This window comes from Lepidothrix coronata, unplaced genomic scaffold, assembly GCF_001604755.1.
Source record: "Lepidothrix coronata isolate B3197 unplaced genomic scaffold, Lepidothrix_coronata-1.0 Scaffold141, whole genome shotgun sequence".
Classification (NCBI taxonomy): domain Eukaryota; kingdom Metazoa; phylum Chordata; class Aves; order Passeriformes; family Pipridae; genus Lepidothrix; species Lepidothrix coronata.
In genome coordinates, this window is record NW_016690321.1 from 1,568,752 (window position 1) to 1,595,069 (window position 26,318).

At 50.5% G+C, this 26,318-nt stretch overlaps 4 protein-coding genes across 6 annotated transcripts in view; 2 read left to right on the forward strand and 2 right to left on the reverse strand.

Moving 5' to 3' along the window:
- Positions 1–8,226, reverse strand: part of ACO2 (aconitase 2) — a 30,677-nt gene extending 22,451 nt beyond the window's left edge. The window contains exon 1 of the mRNA XM_017827577.1: positions 8,207–8,226. The gene's annotated coding sequence lies outside the window, so the exon portion shown is untranslated. The remainder of the gene's footprint in view (positions 1–8,206) is intronic.
- Positions 4–6,671, forward strand: PHF5A (PHD finger protein 5A). 2 transcript variants are annotated; one of them, XM_017827586.1, is made up of 4 exons: positions 4–289; positions 1,409–1,432; positions 2,803–2,969; positions 5,957–6,671. In XM_017827586.1, exons 1-4 carry the CDS (start codon positions 238–240, stop codon positions 6,044–6,046), a joined length of 333 nt encoding a protein of 110 aa, XP_017683075.1. In that variant the 5' UTR covers positions 4–237; the 3' UTR covers positions 6,047–6,671. The 2 variants fall into 2 exon arrangements, with proteins under 2 accessions (XP_017683075.1, XP_017683074.1); XM_017827585.1 differs by lacking the exon at positions 4–289 and adding an exon at positions 1,005–1,154.
- A 3,613-nt stretch (positions 8,227–11,839) lies between the features above and the next one.
- On the forward strand, positions 11,840–20,642 carry TOB2 (transducer of ERBB2, 2). 2 transcript variants are annotated; one of them, XM_017827579.1, is made up of 3 exons: positions 11,840–12,068; positions 13,670–13,760; positions 16,172–20,642. In XM_017827579.1, exon 3 carries the CDS (start codon positions 16,258–16,260, stop codon positions 17,278–17,280), a length of 1,023 nt encoding a protein of 340 aa, XP_017683068.1. In that variant the 5' UTR covers positions 11,840–12,068; positions 13,670–13,760; positions 16,172–16,257; the 3' UTR covers positions 17,281–20,642. The 2 variants fall into 2 exon arrangements, with proteins under 2 accessions (XP_017683068.1, XP_017683067.1); XM_017827578.1 differs by lacking the exon at positions 13,670–13,760 and having other exon boundaries at positions 11,841–12,068.
- Positions 20,643–23,953: 3,311 nt separating this feature from the next.
- TEF (TEF, PAR bZIP transcription factor) overlaps positions 23,954–26,318 on the reverse strand; it is a 36,852-nt gene continuing 34,487 nt past the window's right edge. The window contains exon 5 of the mRNA XM_017827581.1: positions 23,954–24,182. Within this exon, the coding sequence (XP_017683070.1) occupies positions 24,146–24,182 (37 nt within the window). The 3' untranslated portion in view covers positions 23,954–24,145. The remainder of the gene's footprint in view (positions 24,183–26,318) is intronic.

Sequence of the window (26,318 nt, forward strand, 5' to 3'; positions counted from 1 at the left end):
CGTCACAAAGGAGGGGGTCCCGGGCTGCAATGCGGGGCTCCCTCGGGCGGGAAGAGTCGGGTGACGGAGCAGCTCCCTGAGGAAGGATTTATCTAGGCAACCCTTCCGCGTTTTTCAGCTCGATGGCGGCGCTTTCTCAGACGCGGGACTCACCCCGGCCAGGACCCAGGGGTGGTGCGGCGGTGAGCGCTTGGCGAGGCCGCAGCAGTAGCAGCGCCGGGGTGGTGTCGCCTCGCCATGGCCAAGCACCACCCGGACCTCATCTTCTGCCGCAAGCAGGCGGGCGTCGGTGGGTCCCGGGGCATGGGCACGGGATGGAGGGGTCCCCTGGCCCTTTTTCCCGCAGCGGGGCGAGTGGGAGGCGCGCGCGCGCGTGTGGGGCCCGTCAGCGGCCGTTGGGGGCGCGCGCGGCTGTTAGGCCTGAGCGGTGGGGGAGGGGAGAGGGGGCTCCTTCCCTCCGTCCTTCTTTTATTTTCCTTTTATTTCGCTGCCCTGCCGTGCGTTATGGGTCCACAGCATTTGGAGCATCCTTCTGGCTGCGAGATAAGTTATCTTCCAGGCTATATCTGAAATACAGGGAAGGAGATTTATCCATGTCGCATCTCGGTCAGAATTTGCCCAGTTGAGTCTTAAAGAACTCTTAAGGTTAGAAGTTGAGGCATCCCTTCCAAGTTTTTTGTCGCTCCTTGGAGAAGCACATTTAAGAAGCAGCTTTCTGCGAGATCTGTAAACACAAAATATTCGGCTGCACTGTCCAGAGGAAACCTCCTTTTAGAACATGCAGTCCTTCTAACCTAATCTATCTGTGTTGAAAATTAATCTGACAAATCCATTGTCTCTCAAACCTCAACTGAATCACTGTTTAGTCTTTGTGAATGTGGACATCTGGTCTTTGGAACTTGATATTTATGGCATTTATCCAAGCTCCTAACACCATGGCTGTGAGTTTCCTAGACAAGTGACAAAACTGCTAAGATACATTTAACTACTTTCATGTTCTGAAGTGAAGAAGGCTATTTTGGCTGCCTTAAGTAAACGCTTGGTTCTATTTTTTTTTTCTCTCATTTAAACCAGTGTAAAAGCTATGCCAAGACTGCTGTACAGGATTTCCTTCAGTCAGGCACATTGGCTGTGTTTGAAATGGAATAGTGAATGTAGGTTTTCGTACTGCCAATGGGTGTCATTGTGTGTTCACAGTGCATTGAAACTTTGATCTTGGTAAATGTCTCCAGGAGGATATATATTGCTTATTGTAAATATGTTTGTATTTATGCTCAAACTGTTTCTGTGGTTTACCTGATCACTGCAGCAGATAATTATTTGACATTCAAGTTTTGGAGTTACTTAGATTTTTCTCCTGCTTCTGCCTCAAATAATTTTTTTCTTCTTTTTCTTTTTTTTTTAACAGCAATTGGAAGACTTTGTGAAAAATGTAAGTATAGCTTCAACATGTAGTTGCTTGAGAGCATGGTGTCGTGGTTAGAATATGCAGTTTGGATCCAGAGGTTGGATTCTGTTTTTGCTTTAACCACGAACTTGATGTCATTCTTTGAGGTGGGAACAATGCCTGCATGTTGCAAGTGAAACTCAAAGAATACTTAAAAAGTTATGAGCTCAAATCACAAATGCAGTTCTAGGGTACGTACTGCCAGCATTTCCAGCGGCTGAAGCTGTGGTGACTACTTGAATGGGTCCTTGTAATCTGTAATGCAGAAATATCGGCCTAATCATTTCAAAGCATGGGGGAAAAATGTCTTCATCATACCTCGAGAAAGGTTCTTCCTTCTGTCTGTAGAAGAAAAAATGGAGAGAGAACCCCTAGAGTTAGAGCAGGGAAAAAAACTCCACAGAATCAAATGCCAGTGTTCAGCTGTAAAAGGGAAGAAAGACCTGTCATTAGATCCTTGTAGGGGAACAAAAGAAATAAGGTCAGTAGCTTGTGACTCAAAAATAGTATGAAAATAAGTAAAGTGGGAGAAGGATGGTCTGAAGCAAAAGATCATTTTCAAGAGTACCTGGCAGTGAAACAGATTCCCATTGGTAATAGCTGAGGGTTGTCACACTGGAGATTTAAGAGCAGGTTAGGTGAGCTGTTTGCGAGAGTCAGGATTAGATACCTTGGGAACTGGTAATAGGATATGAAGCCTTTCATCCCTAGGTCAGTGTTTTGGATAAGACCCAGCACAGCAGAAACTGGCAGTGGCATGTGATGGCTCCTTGCCTGTATGATCTGAGTACTTGAATTTCACTCAGTTCCTTGTGAGAGAGCAAGAGTAACTTTGTGAAATGGCTGTTTATGCCAGTTTACCCTTTCTTTGGCCTTCTCATGGATGAAGGATTAAAGGGAGCATGAGTACAGTCTCTTATCTCTTTGAGGACAATAACTCCATACTTTTGTTGATGTGGCACTGTGGGAATAGTTTACACTGCTGCTTCTGTGTACGTAAGAATAGTAGTCCTGCCGGTACAGCGTTTTTTTCGCAAGTGAAAAATTCAGGAAAAGTAGTAGCACGATCTAAGCAAGTGTTGGCTAATCACAAAGAAGTAACTTTGGGTTTCTTCTCTGATTGTGAATGTATGAATAAATTTTAAAAAGCCTCAAATGTGGCAGGCTACTGGCCCTTGTTCCTCTCAAGTCTTAGTGCAAATCCAAGGTTGTGCCCTGTGCAAGATAAATTTCTGCAGTTCATTTGTATTATCTTTGAGTGTACAGGCAAGTTCTTTCACTAGGAAGCTTTTTCTCTTTGATGTGGGGATGGAGCAAAGGACGTTCTGTAACCAAAGGCTCTGCTGTGCTTGCAGGTGATGGCAAGTGTGTGATCTGTGACTCCTACGTGCGGCCCTGCACCCTGGTGCGCATCTGCGACGAGTGTAACTACGGCTCGTACCAAGGGCGCTGTGTGATCTGCGGGGGCCCAGGAGTGTCCGACGCCTACTACTGCAAGGAGTGCACCATCCAGGAAAAAGATGTACGTCGTCGTCCCAGTTTTACTTAGTAGCCATGCTTACCTTTAAGGGGCTTAGAGCTGCTGAAGTTAGCGTTGGGACATGGGATGCTTGGCACCGATTTGCAGTACCTCATACCTTTCTTCCCGTGTTGATAGTTCCCCATGTTTGCAAAGCATTTTGAGATATTGTAGCATTTTGAGGTATCGTAACTCTCTTTGTCCCTAAGGATCTCTGATTATTTTGCACACTCACAGTTGTTTCCTCCACACACTGCTTGTTACCACTTCAGGTTGTTACCTTACATCTCCAGCCTAGGTTTCACTAGGGTCAGAAATATTCCAGACACTGCACAGGCAGTGGCAAAAGCAGCTTCTCACTGCAAGTCCATTATCATCCACTGACCAAGAGGACATATGGTACTGGAATCAAAACCTTTGTTTTCCTTTGGATAGCAACATGAAGTTAGTCTTAAGTGTCCAGTGACTGCACTAGTAATTGTGTTTTACAAGTTTAATGCCTCTTGTATAATTTCAATGGCATACAATTTGTATTTTCTTATTCTTTTTTGGAATGGTCTATACTGTAGACATCTCTCTGCTAACACTTTTTGGTGTAATGGTCTTTTTTGTCTATAGTCATTGCTATAATCTTTTTATAATCTTGTGCTGAAAGATAGGCACTGCACATGTGAAATGAGGCAGCTGTTCACCTCTTCTAAGGCTTTTGTTAATAATTCAACACAAGGAGTGCAGGACATGAAGAACTGCAATGAAGTGTTAGAAAGACCTCAGGGAAGAGCAAGAACATGACGTTTGCAGTTCCAATATTCCCAAAATATGGGCCTGATAGCTGTTAAAGTGTCTGTTAAAGGTTGCTTGGGTTTTGGTGCTTTGCAAATGTCATTTCATACACACCCTAATGACAGATCTGCTGAGAGAATGGTTCAGATTGATTTACGGGAGTGTCCTCAGCTGACTGAGTTGCTGGTTTAATTCTCTGTAGTGCCTATGTATTCTCTAGAGGCCTTCAGCTAAATCCAGGACAGGGGCAGGTCTTCATTTGAATTTAGTCATTAGATCTAACAGGAACATAATCTTTTTCCATACCTAAATATGGCTATAAGTGCTGGGATGGTGGTGCTGCCTCCTACTTTAGAAATGCAGTGAGAACCAGTAGTTTTCTTCACTTGCCTTTGGAACAAAGACACCTGGCTTCATAAGTCATGAGTAAAATAGGCTTGGTTTTATTTTTATCAATTCATATGGATTTCCAACAAGTGTTTTTCATAACCTAAGCTCACCTTTAGCTTATCATGTCGGGTTCAGGTGTGAAATAGCCAGCTGCTCTTCAAGGGAGGACTGTGGAAAACAGAGCTAGAGGAGAATTACAGGTCTGGGGTATTTTGACACCTGGGTGAAGGTTGCTGTGAGCGAAGACAGTTGATCTGTAGCAGCAAACTCAAATGTTAGGTATTGCTGCAGATCTGAAACAGACACGATTGAGTCGCAGGATTGAAAAGTGTTGGCACAAGTGTAGGGTGCCCAGAAGGGGAAAAATTAAGTGTGCTGCTGCCTGCCACAATTATGGTATCTGGTGCTGATGTGAATAAGGAAAACAGGGAAAGAGCTCTCTACCTGAAGCTTTTACAGTCCAAGCACTTCCATCATTCTCAGAGGAAGACTGAAAAAGATAGTGAAGCAAGAAAACAAATACTAAAATGGAGGAGGTGGAGTGCTACTGGGCACCAGGCAAAGGGCCTGGTTACTCTCAATTCATTGGTTCTGGTGGAGGGAGGAGTGAAGAACCGCTTCGGTCTGCGGGTAAGGGCCAGAATCCCACCTTGTCATCCAGTACACCTGTGAGTTGCAAAAAGTAATCTTTTCTTGGGGACAGGAGCATGCTCATGTGCTGCCTCCTTAGGAGGAGGTGGAAGAATGAACAGAGCCCTGCAATAATGCTGTCAAGATTGTCACAGACTCCCTGGATCATGGGAGACAAGGCTTGGAAGAGTCCTACTATTGAGGTTCAAAATCAAATAAGGAGACAGTAGCTAGAAATGGGTTGTGGCAGGTGTATGGGGGAAGGATGATTTCTATTCATCACCTCTCCTGTTATTTCTACCATGCAGACCTTCCCCAGCGGATTATATCTCTGGCACAGGAGCTGGACAGCTTGGGTGCAGATTCTATAGCATTTGACATCTGCCCAGAGGCTTTCTAAATCTAATGCGCTCAGGCTTACGCATCAGCCAAGGATACATGTTCCTCTGCCTGCTGGGCCCCTCACAGCTGCTGTGTCCAGCCACAACATTTTGCTTTTAAGAATTATGCAGATGCTGGGCTCAGGTGGCCCATGGACAAATGGTCCATAGTACACCAAGAGGTGCATCTCTGATTTGTTTTCTCAACCACACCTCTGAGGTGGGTCTCCTCCACTCCCCTTGCTTTTCTTGTGGCATTTTTTCTCACAATCTGCTGGAATTCAGGTACTAAAAGTTATCTGTCCTCTTCCAAGATGACCATACAGCCTCTGCAGTAATTGATCCAGGAAATCTGAGATTCAGTTCTGCTGTCACAGCTGAGAGGGGCTCCTATACACAAGAATGGCTTGGTGACATCTAAAGCAGCAAGATTCTTTTTGACTAAGGAGGGTAAAGGTTATTCCTCTGGGCCCTATAAATCCTGTGTATCCTAATTTAGAAAGAAATTAGTCTTGAGGCACTGAGCATCCTTTTCATTAAACTGCTGATGTTATATGAGCTGTTTTCCATCTCAGCCCTGAGGAAGAGAAAGTCCTAGAGTAATCCTGAAAAGGCATCCATACTCTTCTCTGTTCCACTGTCTTACTGGTAACCAGCACTGGAGGGCAGTTTATCTGCCCAGGTGTTCGAAATATGTGTTGAGGACAGGGCGAGGAGCGTGGGAACTGAGAACCTACTAGAACTGTGCAAATGATGACATTGTTCTGTGTTTGCCCATCTCCTAACCTACATCTTCTCTTCTTACAGAGAGATGGTTGCCCTAAGATCGTCAACCTGGGCAGTTCCAAGACAGATCTTTTCTATGAAAGGAAAAAATATGGCTTCAAGAAGAGGTGATCCTATCTGTACATGGCTATACCTCCTGCCAGGTTGGCAAGAGGGTCTTGGAACATCGCTGGACTTTACTATTATTGAAAACCGGTTGATTATGTTTTTCTAAAGCAGTACATATTCAGTAATATACTTGGGGCTGGAGAAGTAACAGGCTGAATGACGACTGAAACCTGATCAGAACCAACGATAAGCTAGAGCAGATGAGGATTACTGTCTCTTGCCTTTGCAGAAGCTCTGCAAGTAGTTGCCTCAGCTTTCTATACAAAGCCTGGTGGGCAAGCACTTACGCGTGGAAGAGACTAGCTCGGTAAAAAGCAAGTGTCGTTTCAGGTGTGGAGAAAGACTTTGTGGTTGTTCTTACTAGGCTATTTGAAATTGCCCCATGCATCAGTGTTGAAGAACAGAGCACCAATCCCATGTGTCTGCTCCCCTCCTCCATTCCTTCAGTATATTTCCATGCTGCCCTGTTTTGTAAGGAACCTGCTCATGGCTGGTGCCTTCCTAGAGAGAGCACAGCTGTTCCATGTTTTCTTTGTCAGATTAATCCAAGGCCCCTTCTTGCAACCATTTCTGTAGGATGCATACCAATAAAGCTTTTCGTTTGGGTTTTTATTTTTTGTACAACAAAGATTTCTCTCTGGTTCATTCTGTGCCTAGCCTCTCTGGAGCTTTCTGGGGACATGCAGGATTAGCCCAGCTAGCCCTGCACAATGGGTTATCTGGTTTCTGACAGTGTCTGCTTATGGCCACGTGACCTTGCTGCAAGGAGCTTCAGGGAACGGCTATCGCTTTTGTCTGCCTGTGATCCCGGCCACTGATCATTTTGTCCCGCAGCGTGAGGATCGCTGAGCTTGTAACCCTTATCCTAGCTAATACGGCTGTGGATGTTGTTTCACCATGCAAGCATCCAATCCTTTCTAAAACCTACTAAGCTATTTGACTCACTCTCCTGTTCTTGTGAATAAGTTAAAGCCTTCCCTGCTGTAATGGGAAACCAACTATTGTGTTCTGGGCTATTGGCCGTGTGCGTGCTGGAAACCAGAGGCTGCTTGTTTGTCAAATACCAATACAGGCTAAAAGCAGTCTGTTGGCTCAGCAGAGATCTGGAAATGGGCGCCTTTGTGCAGAAGCGGAACTGAGCTCCCTATGGGTGCGTACACTCCTCAGATGGTTAAATTAGGGTCATAGCTCCATGTGCCCTGTAGTCTTTAAAGTCCTCCTAGTCTGAGCAGAGTGTGTGCTACAGTAACAGGGTTGTCTTTGCATGGTCTTGGGGTACAGAGCTTGTTCTGTGCCTCTTCCAGGATTTCAGCTGTTCCCCTGAGGCTAGTAGCAATTCCTTTAACTCCTCTCTGGCTTAAATACCTCTTCTCCTGCTCTGACTATTTAGGTGTTTCGTGTAAGAGTGAAAACAAGCAGATAAGTTGTGATCATCCTTCCCTTAAAAGCCATTTTTCTCTGCTGCAGCCGGCTTTAGCTATGACTGGCCCTGCAGCTCTCTCAGCCACTCCTCCCTCTCCTGCCCCCAGCTATTAATTCTGTCAGGTTTCTCTTCCAAGCTTTTTGCAGTCCTGAGAGTATCTGTATGTCTTCTTCCCTGCACCATGGTTCCCCTACACAGCTTCTTGTTAATTTTTTACTAATGTGGATGCCATTTACCAAGAGATTCAGAGAAATCTGGCTCTTTGGTTACAGCAAACCCACTCTCTCAAAGTAGTTCTACCTGAATAAGCAACTGACTCTTGCTCCAGACTGGGAAGTCCATGTCAGAGCCATTATCAGCCATGTTAAATTCTGTATTTCTTTAAAAGCAGGGCATGACATGCAGATTTTTTGTACCTGGAACTTTATCACTTCAACCAGAATTTATCACTTGCCCTCAGTCAGGCCACCCAAGTTATCACACTAGGAATGTGGTTTTTTTTCTTCCCTGGAAGTTTCAGATGACAAAAGTTTTTTGGTGAAGGTAGAGAGAAATGAAGTTAGGAATTATTTTTTTGTCTCAGAAGTATCGTCCCCTTTTGCGGGGACCCCTAGAAGAGCTAATTTTGCAGCAGTCCTTGTTCCTAATCATTTAGCAGGATCAGCCAGGCAGGGGTTGCTATAGAGATACAAGTTTCCCCATCCCTTCCCCCATCCCCAAAAACGGCTAAGCATACTTACTTTCTTGGCACTCCTGATGCCCTCACGCTGACTGCTGGATATATCGGTCTGCGTTCTGAGAGTTAAGCTGCCATTTCTAGTTGTTCTGAGTCACTGGGCAGGTGGAGAGAGGGAGGGACAGGCTTTTTCCCCTCTGCCTTGTTTGCTCAGACAGCTCTGGGGAGAATGCCAAGTGCTGCTGGTGCTCAGATCAGTTCAGCACCGTTGCTTTTCTGGTACTTTCAGAGCATGGATGGGACCTTGCCCTGTAGCTGCTCATTCAGACAATGGTAATGGATACATTTCAGTAGCCCTGAAAAACAGCCTTGCTTGCTTGGTAATGGTTTATGTTCACCAGTAAATGATACCCAGGCAGGGCACCTAGAAAAGTGCAATATTTTTTTACCTAAATAGATTTTAAAGTACTTGTCCAGGAGAAAGAGATTGCCTTGCAGTACTGGAGACCAGAGTACATGCTAAAAGGCCGAGCTTCCCCTCAGGGTGGATATGAGACAAGACACATCCTGCTGTGTGCGGGCCAAGCTCTGGAAGGACTTCATCAGACAATGGAGTCTTAAGCTGCCAGATTCAGAGGCTCCCTGGCTGCCAGCTGCGAAGCACTTGCATGGCAACTGCAGGGAAGGGTGGGAGGAAGAGGGACCACTTCGTCAGTGTGGCAGCTGAAGTCCTGCGGTGCTGCTGTCTGCAAATCCTAATGAAGCTAAATGTATCTTCTTGCTGTTACTTTTCTAGGTAGGGTTATTTTTTTTTTCAATCAAAAGGATGTTGTGTAATAAGTAAAAAAAAATCCCTTCATTTCAAATATTTACATTGAAGGAGAGAACATGGGACCTCTTGGCCTATTAGGTAATTGGCCTCTGTTGCCAGTACTAACAAGTGCGTTCTGAAATGTAGGTGTTCCCTGTTACGCACCCCTTCAGACCAACTGCCAGCCACAGCTACCGCTGAGCTCAGCAAATAGCTCCGTAACACACTTCCAGTCCTTTGAATCACCTAGACCTTGCCTTGACAAAGCCCTTGAGCCCCAAGCATTACTTTTCTTTAAAAAAACCAAACCAAACTAAAAAAAAAGGTAGGTGAAGGCCTGAAGTCTACCTGTGAGCTTTCTCTGCAGGAGCTGTGTGGACAAAATCTCGCTTCTGAAACCTTGTCTGCACAGGAGCTGTTATTTTCTCATTACGGGCATCAGCTGGAGATGTTCGCCTTTTCCAACAGCAGGAAAGAATTTTTCATTTCCTTGAGGCTGTCATGTGAATTGAATGTACAGAGGATTCAGGGTACGGCAGTGTTAATTACGCCCGATTATAACCTGACTGCCCTTCCTTGACATTAAATAACCCAGCCAAACAGGCTCTGTCTGGCAGCTTGGCAATATCTCCCCTCCCCGTGCGCATGTGACGCTCTAGCTTTGCTTTGACGTAATAGCCAAATGGCTGGGAATGCAGGAGCAGATACCGTGACAGAATTCCTCTGCCTGCATGTGTACCAGGGCGACGCCATAATTAAAGGAGCATGGTCAAGGCACAGGTATTTTAAAGAGTTCTAATGTGTGACACCCTCTTAGTAACACATTATTAAAACAGTAATAGAATTTTAGAAATGTAATTGCCTTTTTTTTTTCCTTAATGATGCTAAAAATAGCTCAGTCATTTCAATTTCCTGGTCTCTGGCTGACAGCATGATTTTGTTTTCAGCAAAGCAAAGGAATAATAGAAAAAAAAAGATGTGTTCTTTTGTAACTAGGTTCCTTCTAAAGCAAGAGTGATGAAAAATAAGACTGTTCATAATAGCTCTCATAAATCTTCCCCTTCTCTTCTCCCTTCTCCTGCAGAAAAAAACAAAACAAAACCACGTAGAAGTTGTTGTGTTTTTTCCTTTAATCAGTGGGAAAATGAGCAAAGCTGACTGCTGTAATGCTGTAGCTGGGAAGGAGCTTTAACAGATTTCTTAATGCGTGGCATTGGCTGGCCTCAAAAGAAGTACTCTTCTCTGGCAAAGGTAAAGGGTTCCTCAGTGAATGAGGACAAACCAAACCCAGAAGGATGCTGAGGCCCATTGTGGAAAGGGGACAAGAGAAATACTTTGCATTTTTGCACTTGGGAGATGGTTGCCAGGCCAGCAACCCCTGTTGCAACAGGGACCATAGTAATGCTTGGGTCGCCAAGACCGGTTCTCCCTCCCTCTCTGCTTGTGTCAGCACTGAGGAAGATGCCGGACACATGGCTGGGAGAGCCTGGAAACACTGTTCTTGGTGTCCCTTCCACTAGTTTGGAGTTTTACTCTGACCAAATGCTGCCTTGCGTGTGGACAGCCCTTTTCAAGTGGTGTGCGTGCAAGGTGGTATGACCTTGGACTGTAAAATACACGTTCTAGGGGTGCCCTTAGGCATTTTCTTCATTTTCCTGGAACTAGTAATGGGTCTGGTTTAAAATACAGCGTGCGGAGCTGTGTGTGGGAGCGAGTGCCTTCAGCCTGCCAGCGGGCAGATGCAGCTCAGCCTCTGGGGGTGCAGGTGCCCACCATTGGCCCCTGGCCCCAGGGCTGTCCGTCGCCACGGCCGTCCTCCCCTAGGGCACCACGTAACCCTGAGCCTGAGAACGCCCCGCAGTGCGGGACGGAGACAGCCGCCACAGCACAGGCCGCGGCCGCCCCGACCACTACATCTCCCGGCGGCCCCCGCGCGGCGCCGGCACCGCCTCCCGCGCACACCCCCCCAGGCTCACTGGCTGAGGCAGCGCTCCAATCCGGAGGCGCCGCCGGGCCCGGCCAGCCAATGGGGAGGCTGTTGCTAACACGCCGCAGTTATTTTTAGCACGACCGGCGCTCGCGCATCTTGCGGGTCTACCTTCTCCGCCGCGGCCGGGCCGGTCCTCCTCCGCTGGGGGCGGAGGCACACGGGCGTGCGGCAACAAAGTAGTCCGTGTGCCGGGGGGCGGGGAGCGCCGGGCCGGGGGGCGGGGCCGCGGAGGTGGCCGTGGTGCCCCTGCCCTTCCCGGGGTAACACCACTGGCGCGCCGGGCTTGGTCTTGTCCCGTTGTCCCCGGCGGAGATGGGCCCGCATCCCCCCGGGCTCCCCGTCGGTGTCGGGGTCCGGGGGTCCCGAGGGATTTGCAACGACGGAGAGAGCCGGGGTTGCCCGTGGGCACCTCTTCCCGAGCTCTCCCGCTATAGCGGGGCTGGGGCTCCGCCACGGGGGGTTTTGCACGTGGGGCTGGGGGCTGTGCTGGGAATTGTCCCCCCGCAGGGAATTGTCCCCTGGGGAGCCCCGGGGCCGGCCCTGCTACTGAGCCGGGGCCTGACAGCTCCCGTAGTGCGCGGAGGCGGAGAAGACGCCGGACGGTCCCGTCTCTCCCCGCTCCGTTCGATGGCCCAGCCGACCCCTTCCCCCCCCGCCTCAGGCTAAGCCGCTTGGGGAAATCCTCAGGTCAATCCCCGCTAAGCTGCCTTCCGCCCTCTCCCTTCCTTCTCCCACGCTCGGAGCCGGGACACCCCCGGTGCCGGGGGCAGCACAGGCGAGCCCGGCGCCCCCGCCCGTCCTGGGGCGCTGCGGAAGGCGGCGGGAGGGGGAAGTAGTCCCGGCCCGCCCCCCGCGGCCGCATCACACGGGGCGGGAGCGGATCCGTGCGCCGAGGGGTTGCTAAGGGTGAAAGTTTGCCGTGAGTTGGCTCACTCGGGGCCAGGGCGCGGGCGGCTGCGGGGACAGCGCACCGCCAGCACTACCGCAGCACCGGGCCCGCCCCGCGCCGCCGGGGACAAGGCAGGGAGGGGACGGACGGGACGGGGCAGAGCAGAGACCCGACGGCAGCGCCCACGGCCCCCGCGACAGCCGCCAGCAGTCGCCGGCCCTGGAGCCGAGGACGAAGTAAGTGGGGCCGGGGGTGCGTCCCTCCCCCACACCCCTTCTCGGACCGGGGCTCCCAGCGTCCCCTCTGAGGGCTCGGCCTGAAGGGGCTCATCGCCCCCTGTCCCCGCCCGGGGCAGGCGATTTGCCCGTCCATGGAGTCACCGCTGCGGCCCCCGGGGGGATTAATGGGGCTTCAAGGGAGGGGGGTGAGGATGAAAGTCATTGGGTAGGGGACGCTTGGAAGTGCCCCAGTTGACCATTTTGTTCCCTTCACCCCAGTTTGAGGTGGGGGGGATGCGGCTCAGCCCCAGCGGCCCCGAAAAGAGCAGGCTGGGCCCGGGGCAGCGGCAGCACCCTGGGCTGCCGGGGGATGTCGCCGGGGTGTCCTCCTTCCCGCACGGCGGATGCAGCTCCCGCGAGCTCCGGGGGAAAAGAAGCCCGGAGACAACAAAGACGCTGCCGGGGCTGGGCTGGGCCGCCCCCCCCACCCCATCCCCATCCCCCTGGACACCCCGATCCACGGTGCCCCGCCGAGTGTGCGCGGCCAGGAGCTTGCCCTTGGGGACATGTCCCCTTCCATCCGAACGCTCTGTTGGGGACCGTGTTTGCGACCCCGCGTGCCCCACCGGGGGGACGGGGACAGGCAGCGGGGAGGGGAGAGGGAGGGGAACGAAGGACATGGGGCTTGTGGCCTCCCAGGCTCCGTTCCACAGCCGTGAAGGGGGGTCGCAGCTGCGGGGTGGGGACGCGCCCGCCCGTCCCTGCCGAGAGGGAGGGAGGGGAAGGGAAGGGGAGAAGGGGGCGGTTGCCCGGCGGTCCCGGGCCGCGGGGCGTGTTCCCGGCCGTGGGCAGCGCCGGGAAGGGCGGGCGGGACCCAGTGCGCATGTGCCCTGGAAAATTTTGTGCCGTGCCCCGCCAGGGACGCGCCGGGCCGGGCGCGGGGCGCGCCGGGAGCCGCAGTCCGGGAGAAGTAGGTCGCGGGGCGGGGAGGGGCGGCGAGGAACTACAGCTCCCGGCGAGCCGGGGCCGGCCGGGGGACCGGGGATGGCCGCGATACCAGGGACGGAGGGGGCGGCCGGGCTGGTCCCCGCGGCGCGACTCATCTGGCGGGGGGGGGGGGCGTGCTCGGAAGGGGGCCCTCATTCCAGACGGGCGTGTCCGGCCGTGGGGCCGCAGGGCCCCCGGGACAGTCTGCTCAAGTCCTGAGGTGGCGGCCAGCCCGTTCCCGGGACCGGAGCTCCCTCGGGAGCTCGGAGGGATACCCGCAAGGTCACCCGCCGTGCTGGCATAGCCACAAGGAGAGGGCGTCGTTCCCATGCTCGCTCTCCCCTGATGCAAGTGGTGGTTTGGCTGCTCTCCTTGAGCACACAGATAAACCGAGGGGTCTGAAGGGGGTCCTGCGTTCCCTTGGCAGAGCAGAGGAACAGCTCTTTGTTCCCTGCCGGCACCTCGTGTACAGTGAGCCTTTAGTTTGGAAATGCTGGCCCTTATGGAAGACTGCTCAGAATACCTCTGACAATTGTTTTTTAGTAGTTTTTTATCTCTGAGCCATGCTGCTTCAGCTGGTTTTTGTTGTTGTTGTTTTAATTTTATTTTATTATTATTTTATCACATTTCAGTGCAGTAGAAAGAGATTGAGGGAATCCTGCTGGAGCACATCTTACTCTGTCAACAACCTGAAGAGCCACTGACTTTTTGTGCCTTCAGCAGGTATCAGTCGTATGCCACTACCTTGGCAGCTTTTGGTGTTATTAGGCTAATTGAGTTATTCTTTTCATAATAATCAAGGTACAGAGTATTCCCCTTTTAAGAAGGGGGAGTACTTCATAAAGAAAAGGAAAAAGGAGGTAATGATTTATAATTGTACCTCCTCGCTGCTTTCTGCAGAAACTTGATGAAGATCTGGGCTCACCAGTGTATATTGAAACATTTGTGTTGCAGATAGGGTGGTTACAAATTTTGGCTATTGCTGCTTTCCTAGTCTGTAATTTCTGATTTCTTAATAGATCTTGGATCTGGATTAGAATTTATCAGGAGATTAAAAGATTTACAAACTGGCTGTTCTCTCCCTGCTTAATTTTCTGAGATCTCAAGCTGTACTTTCTTTTGAATGTCTCAAAGCTAAAGACGTGAGAGGGCTCCATGTAATTCCCCCTGGAGATAGTATGGGCTGCATAAGCTCTTGTTAGGGTTTAGGTGTGCTCTTTTGGAGGGTTGCTTTACTGTTTCTTGTAGAAAAGGCTCCACCTCTGTGCTGAGGCTCTTGCCTTCTGAAAATGGCTTCTGCTCACTGTTTTCCAGAAAACTCTGTTTGCTTGTTTCTTTGGTGTTCATCTCTTTTTACTCACTCAGGTCTTAGTGACCTACCACAATTTGTTACATTACAGTAATTCCTTAAAGCAGTTTTTAAAGGTGAGACTTGTTTCCCACTCCCTCGTTTGTGTTTTTTCTTGTTGCTGAGTCAAACCCAGAGGGGTTTCCTTCCAGAATTGTTCTTCTTATTGGTGGACTTGAAGTGTGGGATCTGTTTCTGGTTACCATCATCCTAAAGCCAAGCCTCTGTGAACTCAGTAAAGAAAAAGTATAGAATTCACACCCTTTGTTTTGCAATAAAGCCTCAAAATACTTGAGGGTTTCTTTAAAATTTATTTAACCCTTCTGTCCGCTAAACTAGACCAAGCAAACAAGTCTGGTCAGGCTTTTTTTTCCTTTCTTCTGACCTAGGCCAGGGTGGATACCTGGCCGTGCTGCTGTGATTCCCAGTTTTTCAGGGGAATGCTGACAACGTATTTGTACTCCATCCCCACCCCCAAATAATTAGCACATGTTGTAAACATTGGCTTTAGTGCTGTGTGAGAGCATCCCTGAAGCCCATTTTAGGAAGACAGTTGAACACGGTGCGTCTGTTTGAGCAAGGTGAGGGTAGCTGAAGACAGAGTGGCCTCTGACTAAGCTGCCAATTAAAAACTGGATATTCTTCCCTCTAGAGAGGTGTGGAGGCTACTGGAAGTGTGCTTCCTCTTAAAATATCTGTGGGATTCATCTTCTTTGGATGAGTGACAGAGTGTAATGCTGACCTACCTTGTTGTTTTTTTTTTTATACGCAGATGAACATTGTTTGCAAATCTGTGTATAGTGGGAGAGTTGAGTGTTGTGGTTTTGTGTTGTGCTCTTCTGGGTTCTCTCCTTTTCAGAGACTTCCTCACGAGGGAGGGAGAGAGGGAGGATTACTTCAATCTTTGGCAAGCAATTTCAGTTTTTATTAAGTAGGTACCTGATCCTGGCAGAGCTGCTCATCTTCCCGCTGTGCAGGGATAAGCGATGTGAACTGTATTAGACAGGCTGTTGGCATGTGTGTATTTTGTGACCCCACACACATTCCCCGTCCCACTCTCCCCCCCAGCTGAATTAAACTGAGATTTTAGGTTTGTAGCTAGGCAGAGTCTTATCTGAGTACACTTAATAAGATACGTGCCTGCTGGTAAAAGAGATAGTAAACACAGGCCGGCAGCTGGTGCCTCAGCACCCTCCCTCGCTCCTTCTCGTCCCTTCTGTGCTTGTGCCAGCAGGACGTGGCACCTGGCACAACCACCCGGCCTCCCGGAGGAGAGGCTGGCCCTGCCGTCCTGAGCACAAGCAAGTCTCTGCACAGGCTGCTGAGTGAGTCACGAGGCTGTTCAGGTGCTGTGCTTGTGTTCTGGAGAGGCTGGTGCAGGTGAGCCGTGCTGGAAGCAGCTGAGTGCCAGGGCACAGAGAGGTGCGTTAGATGTGCTGAAATAGCTCTGCCAGAGCAGACAGTTGCCTGCTGGGTTTCAGCAGCAGTGCTTGGCAGTGAGATGAGTGCAATGTATGTACCTGTGTGCGTGTAGTAGCTATGCCCTTATTTCTTCTGAAAGAGGAGCAGGGAGACTCCTCCCTACAAGCATCCCTCTGTTTTGAGGACCAGCAGATTTGTGGTGACTCTCCTATAGAGCTTTACTTCATGTTAGTATTTGTGCACAGTGCTCATTCTGCTTTTGTTTATAGAAGAGGTTCACAGTTTGTTCACAGTTGTTTATCTCAACAGGTGGAGAGCTGTTGTGTTCTCTAGTCTTCATCCAGTCTTTTCTCTCTTTCCTTAGGTCTATTTGGAGCCAAATCTTGTCTATGTTCCTGTCACTTTGTCACTTTTAATACACTGCCCTGACTTGCTTGCTGCGAAGAGAGTATGCATCTAGAGATCAAAGTTGCTCTTAACTTCATCATCTCATACCTGTACAACAAGCTTCCTCGGAGGCGGGCAGACCTGTTTGGTGAGGAGCTAGAACGCCTGCTGAAGAAGAAATATGAGGGCCACTGGTACCCAGAGAAGCCTCTGAAGGGATCTGGCTATCGCTGTGTTCATATAGGGGAGACGGTGGATCCGGTGGTGGAGCTGGCGGCCAAGCGGAGCGGGCTGGCTGTGGAGGATGTGCGTGCCAACGTGCCAGAAGAGCTGAGTGTCTGGATTGATCCTTTTGAGGTTTCCTACCAGATCGGCGAGAAGGGCACTGTTAAGGTCCTCTACCTGGATGACAGTGAGGGCTGCAGCACCGCAGAGCTGGACAAAGAAATCAAGAGCAGCTTCAACCCCGATGCCCAGGTATTTGTTCCCATCGGCAGCCAGGACAACTCGCTGTCAAACTCTCCATCCCCCTCCTTCGGCCAGTCACCCAGCCCCACCTTTATCCCTCGCTCTGCGCAGCCCATCACTTTCACCACTGCCACCTTTGCTGCCACCAAGTTTGGCTCTACCAAGATGAAGAAAGGTGGAGGAGCCGGAGGAGGGGGCGGCGGAGCAGGGGCTGTGCAGCAGCCAAGAATGGTCAGGTCTCCCACCACCAACCTGCTGAAGCACAAGGGCCTCTCCCTGTCTATGCACTCTCTGAACTTCATCGGGAGCGCTGGGAGCCAAGCCTCGCAGTCACAGCTTTCCCCCAATGCCAAGGAGTTCGTTTACAGCGGCGGGTCACCGGGAGCCAGCAGCCTCTTCTTCGATGGTGTTGCCAGTGAGAGCCAGGCCAGCAGCATCCCGCCAGCATCGCAGTTCAACACCAGCACAGGTGGTACCTTTGATATGGCTCAGGTCTTCGGTGGCAGCACCAATAGCCTCTTTTTGGAGAAGTCTCCCTTTGTGGAAGGACTCAGCTACAACCTGAATGCCATGCAGTATCCCAGCCAGTCGTTCCAGCCTGTCGTCCTGGCCAACTGAACACAAAGGAAGGAGAGTATTTTGGGGCAGGGAGGGAGGGGGGAAACAAGAACAAAGCAAACAAAAAAGAGGGAGAGAAAAGAAAAATAGAAATATACAGAAAATATTAAAATCTTATAAATATAGGTTCTTGGGAAAAGAGAGAGCTCAGTGTTGTTGCGCTGTGCTGGCAACGCTCCTGAAGCACTGAATTGTTTTTTAACTCAGTCCCTGTGCTTTTTTCCTACTCACTTTTTTACTCCTTAAAATGAGTCTTGGGATTTTTTTGGTTTGTGTTCCCCCTTCCCCTACCCCAGCCCAGGATCTGGTGCAACTGTAGGCCACAGTGCTTCTGATTCCCTGCACCACCCCCTGCCCCGCGCTGGACACAGGGTCCTTCCACCTGGGTGTGGGGATGTCATCTTCATACCATGGTGCTGGAAGGAGGGACGGGGAGAGGATGAGTCAGTGTTGGTGGAGATGCGCACTCTTGTTGCGTGCCAGCCAGAATGGGTGGGTGAGCTTGCTTCTTCTGTTACGGCTCTGCATGTAGACGGAGAGCATCTACTCGCTGTGCCCACGGGCGCAGACCGTTGTGCTGTTGTGGCTCCAGCCCGAGCTGGCATCAGCTGTTCTGTCTGTGTGCTGAAAAGCACTAACTCTTCTCCTTGACCGTCTCCCAGCACATCGCAGGCAGAGCAGAATATTACTGTGAAATGGCTTCTCCCTGCTCCCTTCGTCATCTGCGCTTCCAGCTGCAGCTACAAGGGTACAGTGCTTTGAGCTGAGTGGCTCTGCTTATTGACCCCTTCTGCACCCTGAGCAAGGGGGCTTTTCTGTGCTCTCTCAGGGCTGCCTGGTCAGTCTGGGTGACAACCCTGTGGTGTGAAAACACCACCCACCTGTCCCTGTGGCTTGGGGGAGGTGGCACTGAACCAGCTAGATCCCACTTGGATCCTGCCCCCACTTCCCAGATGTTCTCCCCAGCAGCAGGGGCCAGCATCCACCTGGAGTGGCCTCTGAGGTCAGAGTTCTCATTCTCTGCTGTGAATTCATCTTCTTGGCTCTGAGAGGGAATTCCTTCGTTTTTGGTTAGTGAGGCAGCACAACTTCTGAGGAAGAGAAAGGGTGATGTTGTTGAAGCTGCTGTCTTGAGTGGTAGCATAAAGGGTTTGTACTTTCAGCCAGACAGGCACCAGAGTAAATCCCTTCACCTGCCCTTCTAGAGGAGCGTGAGGAGGTGGCTGATCTGGTGAGAAAAGGAAGCACTTAGCATTAATTTCTCATTCCAGCTAGATCACATAGCATGGACAGCCGCAGGCTTAGAGCAGAGCTGGGACAGGCGCTCCGAAGAGCAGCCATCCCAGCATGTGAATGTACGGTGCCTCCTCACAGCAGGGCTGGGATCTGGGAATGCCCCTGCAGCTTTCCCCAGGATGATGTGCTGCAGTCAGGCAGTAGTGGCTTTTCAGATTGGTCGCTTCTGTGTCAAGGACTCCAAAAGCCACCTTCACAGGAAGCCAAAGGAGGGCTGCTTCATGCCCAGGAAGGGTGGAGGCTCTAGATGGGAAGGGAGGTCTCCTTGGAGCCTGTTGTGTGAGCGTGGAAGTGTGCAGAGGAGAGAGATGGAGATGAGGAAACTCCAGTCTTTGAAGTTCTCAGTTTAAAAGAAAAATAAGCTTTTTGCTGCCTCCCAGACTTGGGGTTTGGTTTTCTTTTAATGATGTTTTGGAGCATATTCTGAAACCCACTCCTCTTGCACTTGTGGAACCAATGTGCTCTTTCGTGAAATCCCTGTTTCAGGTGAGATGAGCTTGACCTCATGCTTTTCCTGCTCCCTTCCCTTGAGCTGAGATGGAGGCACTTCAGCCTTTTTGTAGTTGTGTTGACAATGAGCCTTTGCAGAATGTAACGGGCTGTCCCAGGGAGGCTGCCACTGCCCGGAGCTCTTCAAGGAGAGTTTCCAGCGCACCCTTCCCTTCAATGGGTGATGGGGCGCATGGTCCTGACCTTGTGCCCAGCATGGATTCCCAAACAAGCTGCTTGCCATTGAGCTGTGGCCAACACAGCAGGTGGGCAAGGAGAGCGAAGACCAACCAGGCTTCCCCAGAGCCAGTGCCCGCAGCCTCAACCCTGCAGGTTTCCAGACTAGGACAAGTTGCTGAGGAATGGCCCAGCTGTTGGGTTTCCTTTTTCTTTTTTGAACCCTTCACTTACAGATGTTACCACTGCCACCCAGTCCTTCTCCCTGGCACGGTACTGCTGGGTGCACCCCGCTCGCTGCACTGGACTCTGAGGGGTGCTCAGCCCCTGATGGCAGGACCTGGTCCAGTTGCCCCCCACTGTCCCCACATCTGGCAAAGCCTCCTGGGAACCACTGCCGTGGGACAGCGTGCTGTCCTCCAGCACAAGGAGGGAGAAGAGAGGTGGGGACCCCCCCGGCCACCTGCTTATGTGTGTGAAGCTTTGATGCCGCTTAGCCCTGCCACACGTATAATACCTGCTTTAAAAATTGTGGTGTGAGTGGAAGGAGGAAAAGAGGAGGGACCAACCTCTTTGTATCTTAAAAGGAAAAAAGCGTGCTTCAGAAATGTTCCTCCAGCGTCAGGCAGCAATGGAAACTAACGGCCTTTTCAGGTCTTTTCTAGTCTTGGATGTAGGCGTTAAGCTTCAATTTTATTTTTTAAAAACCTGCACTAATTTACCTGGTTTCTTAGGGAGAGAAGAGAGAAGATTTTTTTTTTTAACTTTTATTTTTTATGGGTTTGTGTTCTTTTTGTTGATGTCCGTTTGTATTGAATAATTTGCTACATTTGTAAAATGTAAGAGGTATATATAATATATGTATATTTCTAACGTAAAAAAACTGTAATTTTTTTCTTTTCAAGATTTTTTCTTAAAAAGAGGAGAGAAAAAAATATTTTTTCAGGAAAAAAACTTTAAAAAAAAAAAGAAGTGGTGAAGAGTCCTTTCTCCCCACTCAGCTTCCCTCCTTTTCCTCCCACCCCTCTCCAGGGAGTGAATTGTCAGTTGCCTTGTGGGAGAGGAGTGAAAGAGGACAGAAGTCTGTATGTCTCCAAGTGGAGGGTTTCTGTGTGTGCTCTGCTTGGGTTTCTTTTGGAGAAGGGGGCTACTGAGAGGGGGAGCCAGGGGGTTGCTGTCTTTCTTTTTTTTTCTTCTTTTTTTTTTTTCTTTAGCGAAGGAGGAATACAATCAGAGTTTTGTATTCAGAATGTTGTGCAATATTTTGGAACGGGACATTGGTGTGTCTAGAGATTTAGTTAAAAACAAACAAAAAAAACCCACAAAAAGGTTGATCAAATCTGTACAGTTTCTATTGTTCCAGATTTTTTTAAGTTTGTATTAAAAGCATGATATAATAACTGGTTGTTGCGTGGTGTGTGCTCAGTGGGAAGAGAACACCTGTGCTGTGTCTGGTTTTGGGTGAGGAGGGATGCAGCAGCCTTTGGATGAACTGGTGCTTGGTGTTGGCCTGTGCAGGCAAGGTCGCTGGTTTGGGGTGTGCTCAGCAGAGGTTTTGTAGCGTTAGGAACAGCTCAGTGATGCCCAGGCTTGAGCAACATGGCCAGGGCAGCTGTCTCAGTGACATCTCCCACAGCCAAGAATAGCAGCATATAGGAAAAAGTGGTGATGTGCCTGGCCATCCCTGGTCCTGCCATGATTCAGCTCCCTGGGGCGGGGCGGGGCGAGCTGGCTCTTCCCCCCGGGGGAGTAGAGGAGGGAGTGGGATGCATTTGGTGCTTCAGAGGCCTTCAGTCAATCAGCAGAGTTCCTAAAATACCCTGATTCTGTGGCATCTCACCAGGGCCATCACCTGTGGGGCCAGGCTGGGAGCCCTCTGGAGTCACTGCACAGGGTAGATGAAGCTCCCCTAGGCACTGCTGGCTTTGATTCCTTTCCCCTCTGCAAACCAGTTTGAGTTTACTCTGGGACATCTGGGGTCCTTGCTAAGCTAAGCAAACATCAAGGTGCACACAAGGTGCACATTCAGGCTCTGTCCTCCCTGCTGTGGATGTTCATCCAAGGTGACTTCCCATAGCAGGGGGGGCTTAAGGCTGGATATGAGAACATGCAGCAATGATGAAGATCTGATTTTCTCTTTCTAACCTCTCACTGCTCAGCTTTAATAAGAATTTATATTGGAGGGAGCAGCTCCTTTTTAGCAAAAGATGAGATGGCCCCTCTGCTGAGGAAGGTGCTGAAATACCTGTCATGCCCCTCGTATGCCAATGGCTGTGTGACCCAGCTTCCCCAGCTCCACCACACTCCTGCTGCCTCATGCTTGAGGGGTGGCTTGCAGTTCCTCACACTGCCTCCTTAAAAAGCTGTTGAAGGGAGCTGCTCTGAATGTCCTTGAGGAAATCAAACATGGAGCTAGAGCTGACTCCCACTAGCGTCCTTACCCATTCCCCCTCAGCCCTTCTAGCCTAAATTTCTTCCTGGAAGAGTTCGCTGTGCCCTTGGCTTTGCGAGCCCCGGGAGCTGGGCTGCTGCTTGTGCCTGCTGTGCACCATGTGACTGTCACACTCCACTAAGCAACAAAACTATTTTTTCCCCTTTGTGTCTCCAACCCCTTGTAATCATTTATCTAAAGCACACACAAACGCTTACCCTTAGACATGTTTTTGGAAATGGAAAATTGAGGGTGACTATGTGCCTTCCTGATCCTTGCCCTGCATTTGCTTGGCTGTGACGCAGGGAGGCATGGAGCCTTTCCCTTTTTGGGCACAGGTAGGGCCTGGAGTTAGTTTACAGCTGATAGCTGCACAGCCTAGGCAGGGATTAGGGAAGAGGTTTAGTATAGCCTTGTTCCTCCCGAGGTATTTGCCACTGTGCTGTGTTGGGGAGCCTGAAGGGCGGGGGGAGCTGAAACCCCTGCCTGGAAGCTGTGTGCAGGGACAGGCTCTGCCTTCCATCAGCCTTCAGAGAGGAGAAAGAGGTGCTGAAGCTCCACACTGGGCCAGTGCAGAGTAGTGCCTGGGTGTGGGAGTGTTTGCCGGGTGTTTGGACAGTGAATGAGTCGATCCTCCGGTAGCGTGCTCCTGGGGCACGGCAACAAGATGGGACTTGTCTCCCGAAACCTCCAAAGCAAGGGGCGTGGGGGTGTTGTTTAGACACTCGTCACAGGGGACTCCGTTATTAAGAGGGAAACTTGCAACTTGACTCATCGAGCAGGCGGGCTCCTACTTGAAAGGAGGAGACAGCTTGGGTAGAAAATGCCATGCTTGAGCCTTGGGCTTCTCAGTCTGTGACAGCAGTAGTTTCTGACTTGAATCAGGCTGTTCAAGGAGACGGAAGGGGCTTGGTCGCTGAGGAAAGCCTTATGCAAGCATGAAAGGCCATTCCCTGGACTGTATTTAAATTACAGGCCTAGCAAAACAGCTCAAGTTTGGCTCAACAGGAGAGCATCTCCCGCTACCCCAGAGCCTCCCGGAGACTTGGGATTATTGGGATTGAATAACACGTGGCACAGGCACCGCCAACAGCAGGTGCCTCCCTGTGTCCCAGCACTTGCTGACATGCCAGGATCAAGAGGTGGAAAAATACCACTGGTGGGGGGGCCAGGACCTGCTGAGTCTTTGGCATCCCTGAGGAGTTTTCCTGCCAATGCCACCTGCTCCCTGCTCACATGGCTGCGGCCCCGGCACTGCCCATGGCCCCAGCAGGTGTGAGGGGCAAGGCTGACACCATGGTCACAGAGGGACAGATAGGTCTTTCCACCCCACATGTTCCTCTGCCAGAGCATAAGGCACCAGCCCAGCAGCAGGCTGTTGCCAAGGTTAGCCGCCTCCAAAATCTTACGCTTTTTCCTTTGGTTTCTGTGGAGAGGCTCCAATTCAAACACAGCCGGGAACATGTTCACCCCAGCCCTTGCAGAGCTGTTCTTCCACTGTCCCCCCACTGCTGCCTGCGTCGTCACCTCCAGAAACCTGATCTTTTTAGAAAGCTGCTGAAGAATGAAGCTTTCACCCGGCCCCAAGACACGCCAGTGAAAGATAAGCCCCAGCCGGCACATGGTGCTTTTGAGTTGTACCGGTCAGTGAAGGGCACGTTTTGTGTGTGGCCATCGCCAGTGTCAAAAGTGACTCCAGTGTGGTACATGCGTGTGCTGGGAAGGAATGTGATCTTTTTTTCCCCAGGAAGCACTCAGAGGCACAGGAGTGAAGTAGGAAAAGAGGATCTCTGCAAAGAAGATTCAGGGTTAAATTTTGCCTCTTTGCCTTGAGGAGTGGCAAGGAATGGCGCAGGTGGAGGAGTGGGGGGAACATGCTCCCTCTTCACTGAATGCTGAGGAAGACAAGTGTGGTCCCCATGTTATTCTGCAGTTGCTGAGACCTAGCGGAGGGGAGGGTTGTGCTTATTTTTTTTGGCCTTGCACTGCCAGCACAGCTAGATTGCTGAAGGAAGCAGATCCTCAGGAGGGAGTGTGTCCCTCCCACTTGTCAGGGTGTTTCCACCAAGGACAAAGTTTTCCTTCGAGTGAATGAGCCAGAAACTGCTTGCAGAAGGTGCAGCTGGGGCTTTCATCAGAAAAAAATAAACCTGAAATGACCCACAAAGGTGATGCATAGGGAGGGCAATGGGCAATGTTGCTGCAGCAGGAAATGCTTCTTTCACGGGCCTCGGTTGCACAGCTCAGCGAATTTGTGCAAAGGCCAAGTCCAGCTTCCCTCAACAACAGGCATTCTTGCATTTCCTGATCTTCCTGTGGTCGGGTTCAGTGTCAACACGTGCTGCTGCAGGCTCCCACAGAGGCATGAGCGACGTCACAGCAGGCCTCGGGCGCCTTTCCAAAACCTACCGAGGTCATCCTCTGTCTCTGTCTGTGTGATGCCCAGCTGCAGCCAGGAGGACACACTGGACGTCACACAAAGTGGCAGCACTTGCACAATCCACTGGGCCTGTGAGGGGCACACAGAAAAAACAGGGAGAACTGAAGAGACCTCATCTGCCTGGGGAGCACTGGGGTTTGCATCCTTGAAGGGAACAGACAGGCAGAGCAGTAGAGAACACGGGGGAAAAGACCAGCTAAGGTGTCTGGAAGACCATAAACATGAGCCAAGGAAGGACTGAGGAGCAGAGAGAAGGAGGACAGCATTCTAGGGACATCAGAGGTGTTTACACACCGGTGCGAATGTCATGAGGAGGCGAGGCTGGACTCCCTTCTTCCTATCCCCACCTGATGAAATGGTGCATGTTCCTAGTGACCCAACATGGGCAGCAGCTGGGTAGGCCTCCTTCCCAGCCAGCACAGCCCAGCCGAGCCTGCCTGTCCCCACCTGGCTCCCTGCTTGCCACACTCTCATGCACAAGCCTTCTCCAATTCTCCCTCTGGGCTGGTTCCCTTCTGGGGACATGGCCAGATCTCAGAGGGGGCCCAAGAATCACAGTGCTGTCATTGCCTCCAGCACATGGAGACACTGAGGCCTGGGGAGGCCATGGCTTCACCGCACTCATGGTGCATGAGCACTAGGGCCGTCACCCATCGGTCGCTTCTGCTGCCTCACGCTGATCCTGCCACCACTGGGAGCTGCTCTGAATAGGAAAGGAGATGATGCAAAGGGATGGGATGGAGACATGCTGGCAAAGGACAGCTTATCCCTCTCAGCCACACCATTGCCAGCCGTCCACTGAGGAAGGGCAAGGGCTTGACAAACCCAGACAAAACAAGCCCAGGAAGAGCACATGGGCTGTGATGCTCCGAGGCAGAGCTGAAGGTGCCCAGCATTGCTGAGGAGAGCAGTGTAAGCTGTCAGTGTTGAACAAGGCCTTGAATGCTGTAACCTACAGCCTAAGTGCTAACACATCAGCATGGGGAACTACAAATTGCTGATTTTTATAAACATAAACAAAGAAACTTTCTTATGTTCCAGATTATAAGTCACAGCACAGATCAAGTGTATAAAACCGTGCAAGAGAGACCTCACTTGGTTATTCAAATGAGAAGTTTGGCCATTGAGACTGCCCAATCGATACAAAGCCAGATAAGAAAGATTATTTTATTCTGATAAAACTTAATTTTTAATCTTGGAGTTATTGTCTTCTCCAAAGGCACAGTGCTCTTTGAAAACTATTATTTTCCTTCATAGAGATACTTGTTATGGGAATATTTTGACCAGTCACTAAACATAAGTTGAAACCTTTCCAAAGTCAATGGTTACAGAGGTGAGAGTGGGGACTACAACAGCTCCATAGCAAGCAGAGAATAATACAGCATCTAACCAGCAGGCAGTCCATCAGTCATATTGCACCAGTATGTATTGCAGGAGAAAGCCACTGACCACATCTCTTTGTGAACACACAGACAACATCACTGCTGAGAAGATTTTTCTGCTTTATATTTTTAAGAAAAAAACTCCAGGTTTCCCACCACCTTAAAATGGTATGAAAGGACCCAAATCCATCCAAACTTGGCCCCAGTGTTTTATATCATGAGATACCTGAGGCTGCTGAATCCTTAACTCCTCTGAGTGCATGGAGTAACTGCTAAGAGCTGCTCTGGGGACCTGTGGGTCTTCCAGCAACACCTGGATTGATCTCTACGTGTGATGGAGCTTTCCTGGAAGGTGGGATGAACTGGTTGAATGAGGTTGTCTGAGGACCACAACATTAATCTGTAAAGCATCACTACACTAGGAAGTGGAGGTCTGTGTTAGTAATTGTGTACTGACCCTTCCCTGGCCTGCCCAGTAGAGCTTCATAGTCCAGAACTGGTTGGAGCTGGACATCTTCCCTTAACATACCTGGAGTGTGCTGCAAAGTTGCACAAGTGTCTTCTCCAAAGCTGCTCTGCCCTCATAGGGTTGCGAGAGCTGATAGGAGGGGCCCATTACCATGAGGAAGCCACAAAAGCCAGACCACTGGAGAAGGCCAGTGTCACCTCAGTGGTGTGGCAAAGCTTCCCACAAATGGCTGGAGGTGCCTTTTGGCTTCCAGAGCCCAGGAGGTAAAAGGGTGGGGGGAAGGGGTGTCACTGTGTTTGCCTGGTTGACAAAAACCCACTGATTTTATCTAGTGAGTCTTGCTGACCTTGACAG

Bases quoted from the DNA above. Each gene is read 5' to 3' on its own strand.
- TOB2 (XM_017827579.1), top strand. From the start codon at position 16,258: ATGCATCTAGAGATCAAAGTTGCTCTTAACTTCATCATCTCATACCTG.
- PHF5A (XM_017827585.1), top strand. From the start codon at position 1,085: ATGCCAAGACTGCTGTACAGGATTTCCTTCAGTCAGGCACATTGGCTG. The intron at 1,433-2,802 runs GTAAGTATAGCT...CTGTGCTTGCAG, and splicing joins TGGAAGACTTTGTGAAAAAT to GTGATGGCAAGTGTGTGATC. The intron at 2,970-5,956 runs GTACGTCGTCGT...CTCTTCTTACAG, and splicing joins GCACCATCCAGGAAAAAGAT to AGAGATGGTTGCCCTAAGAT.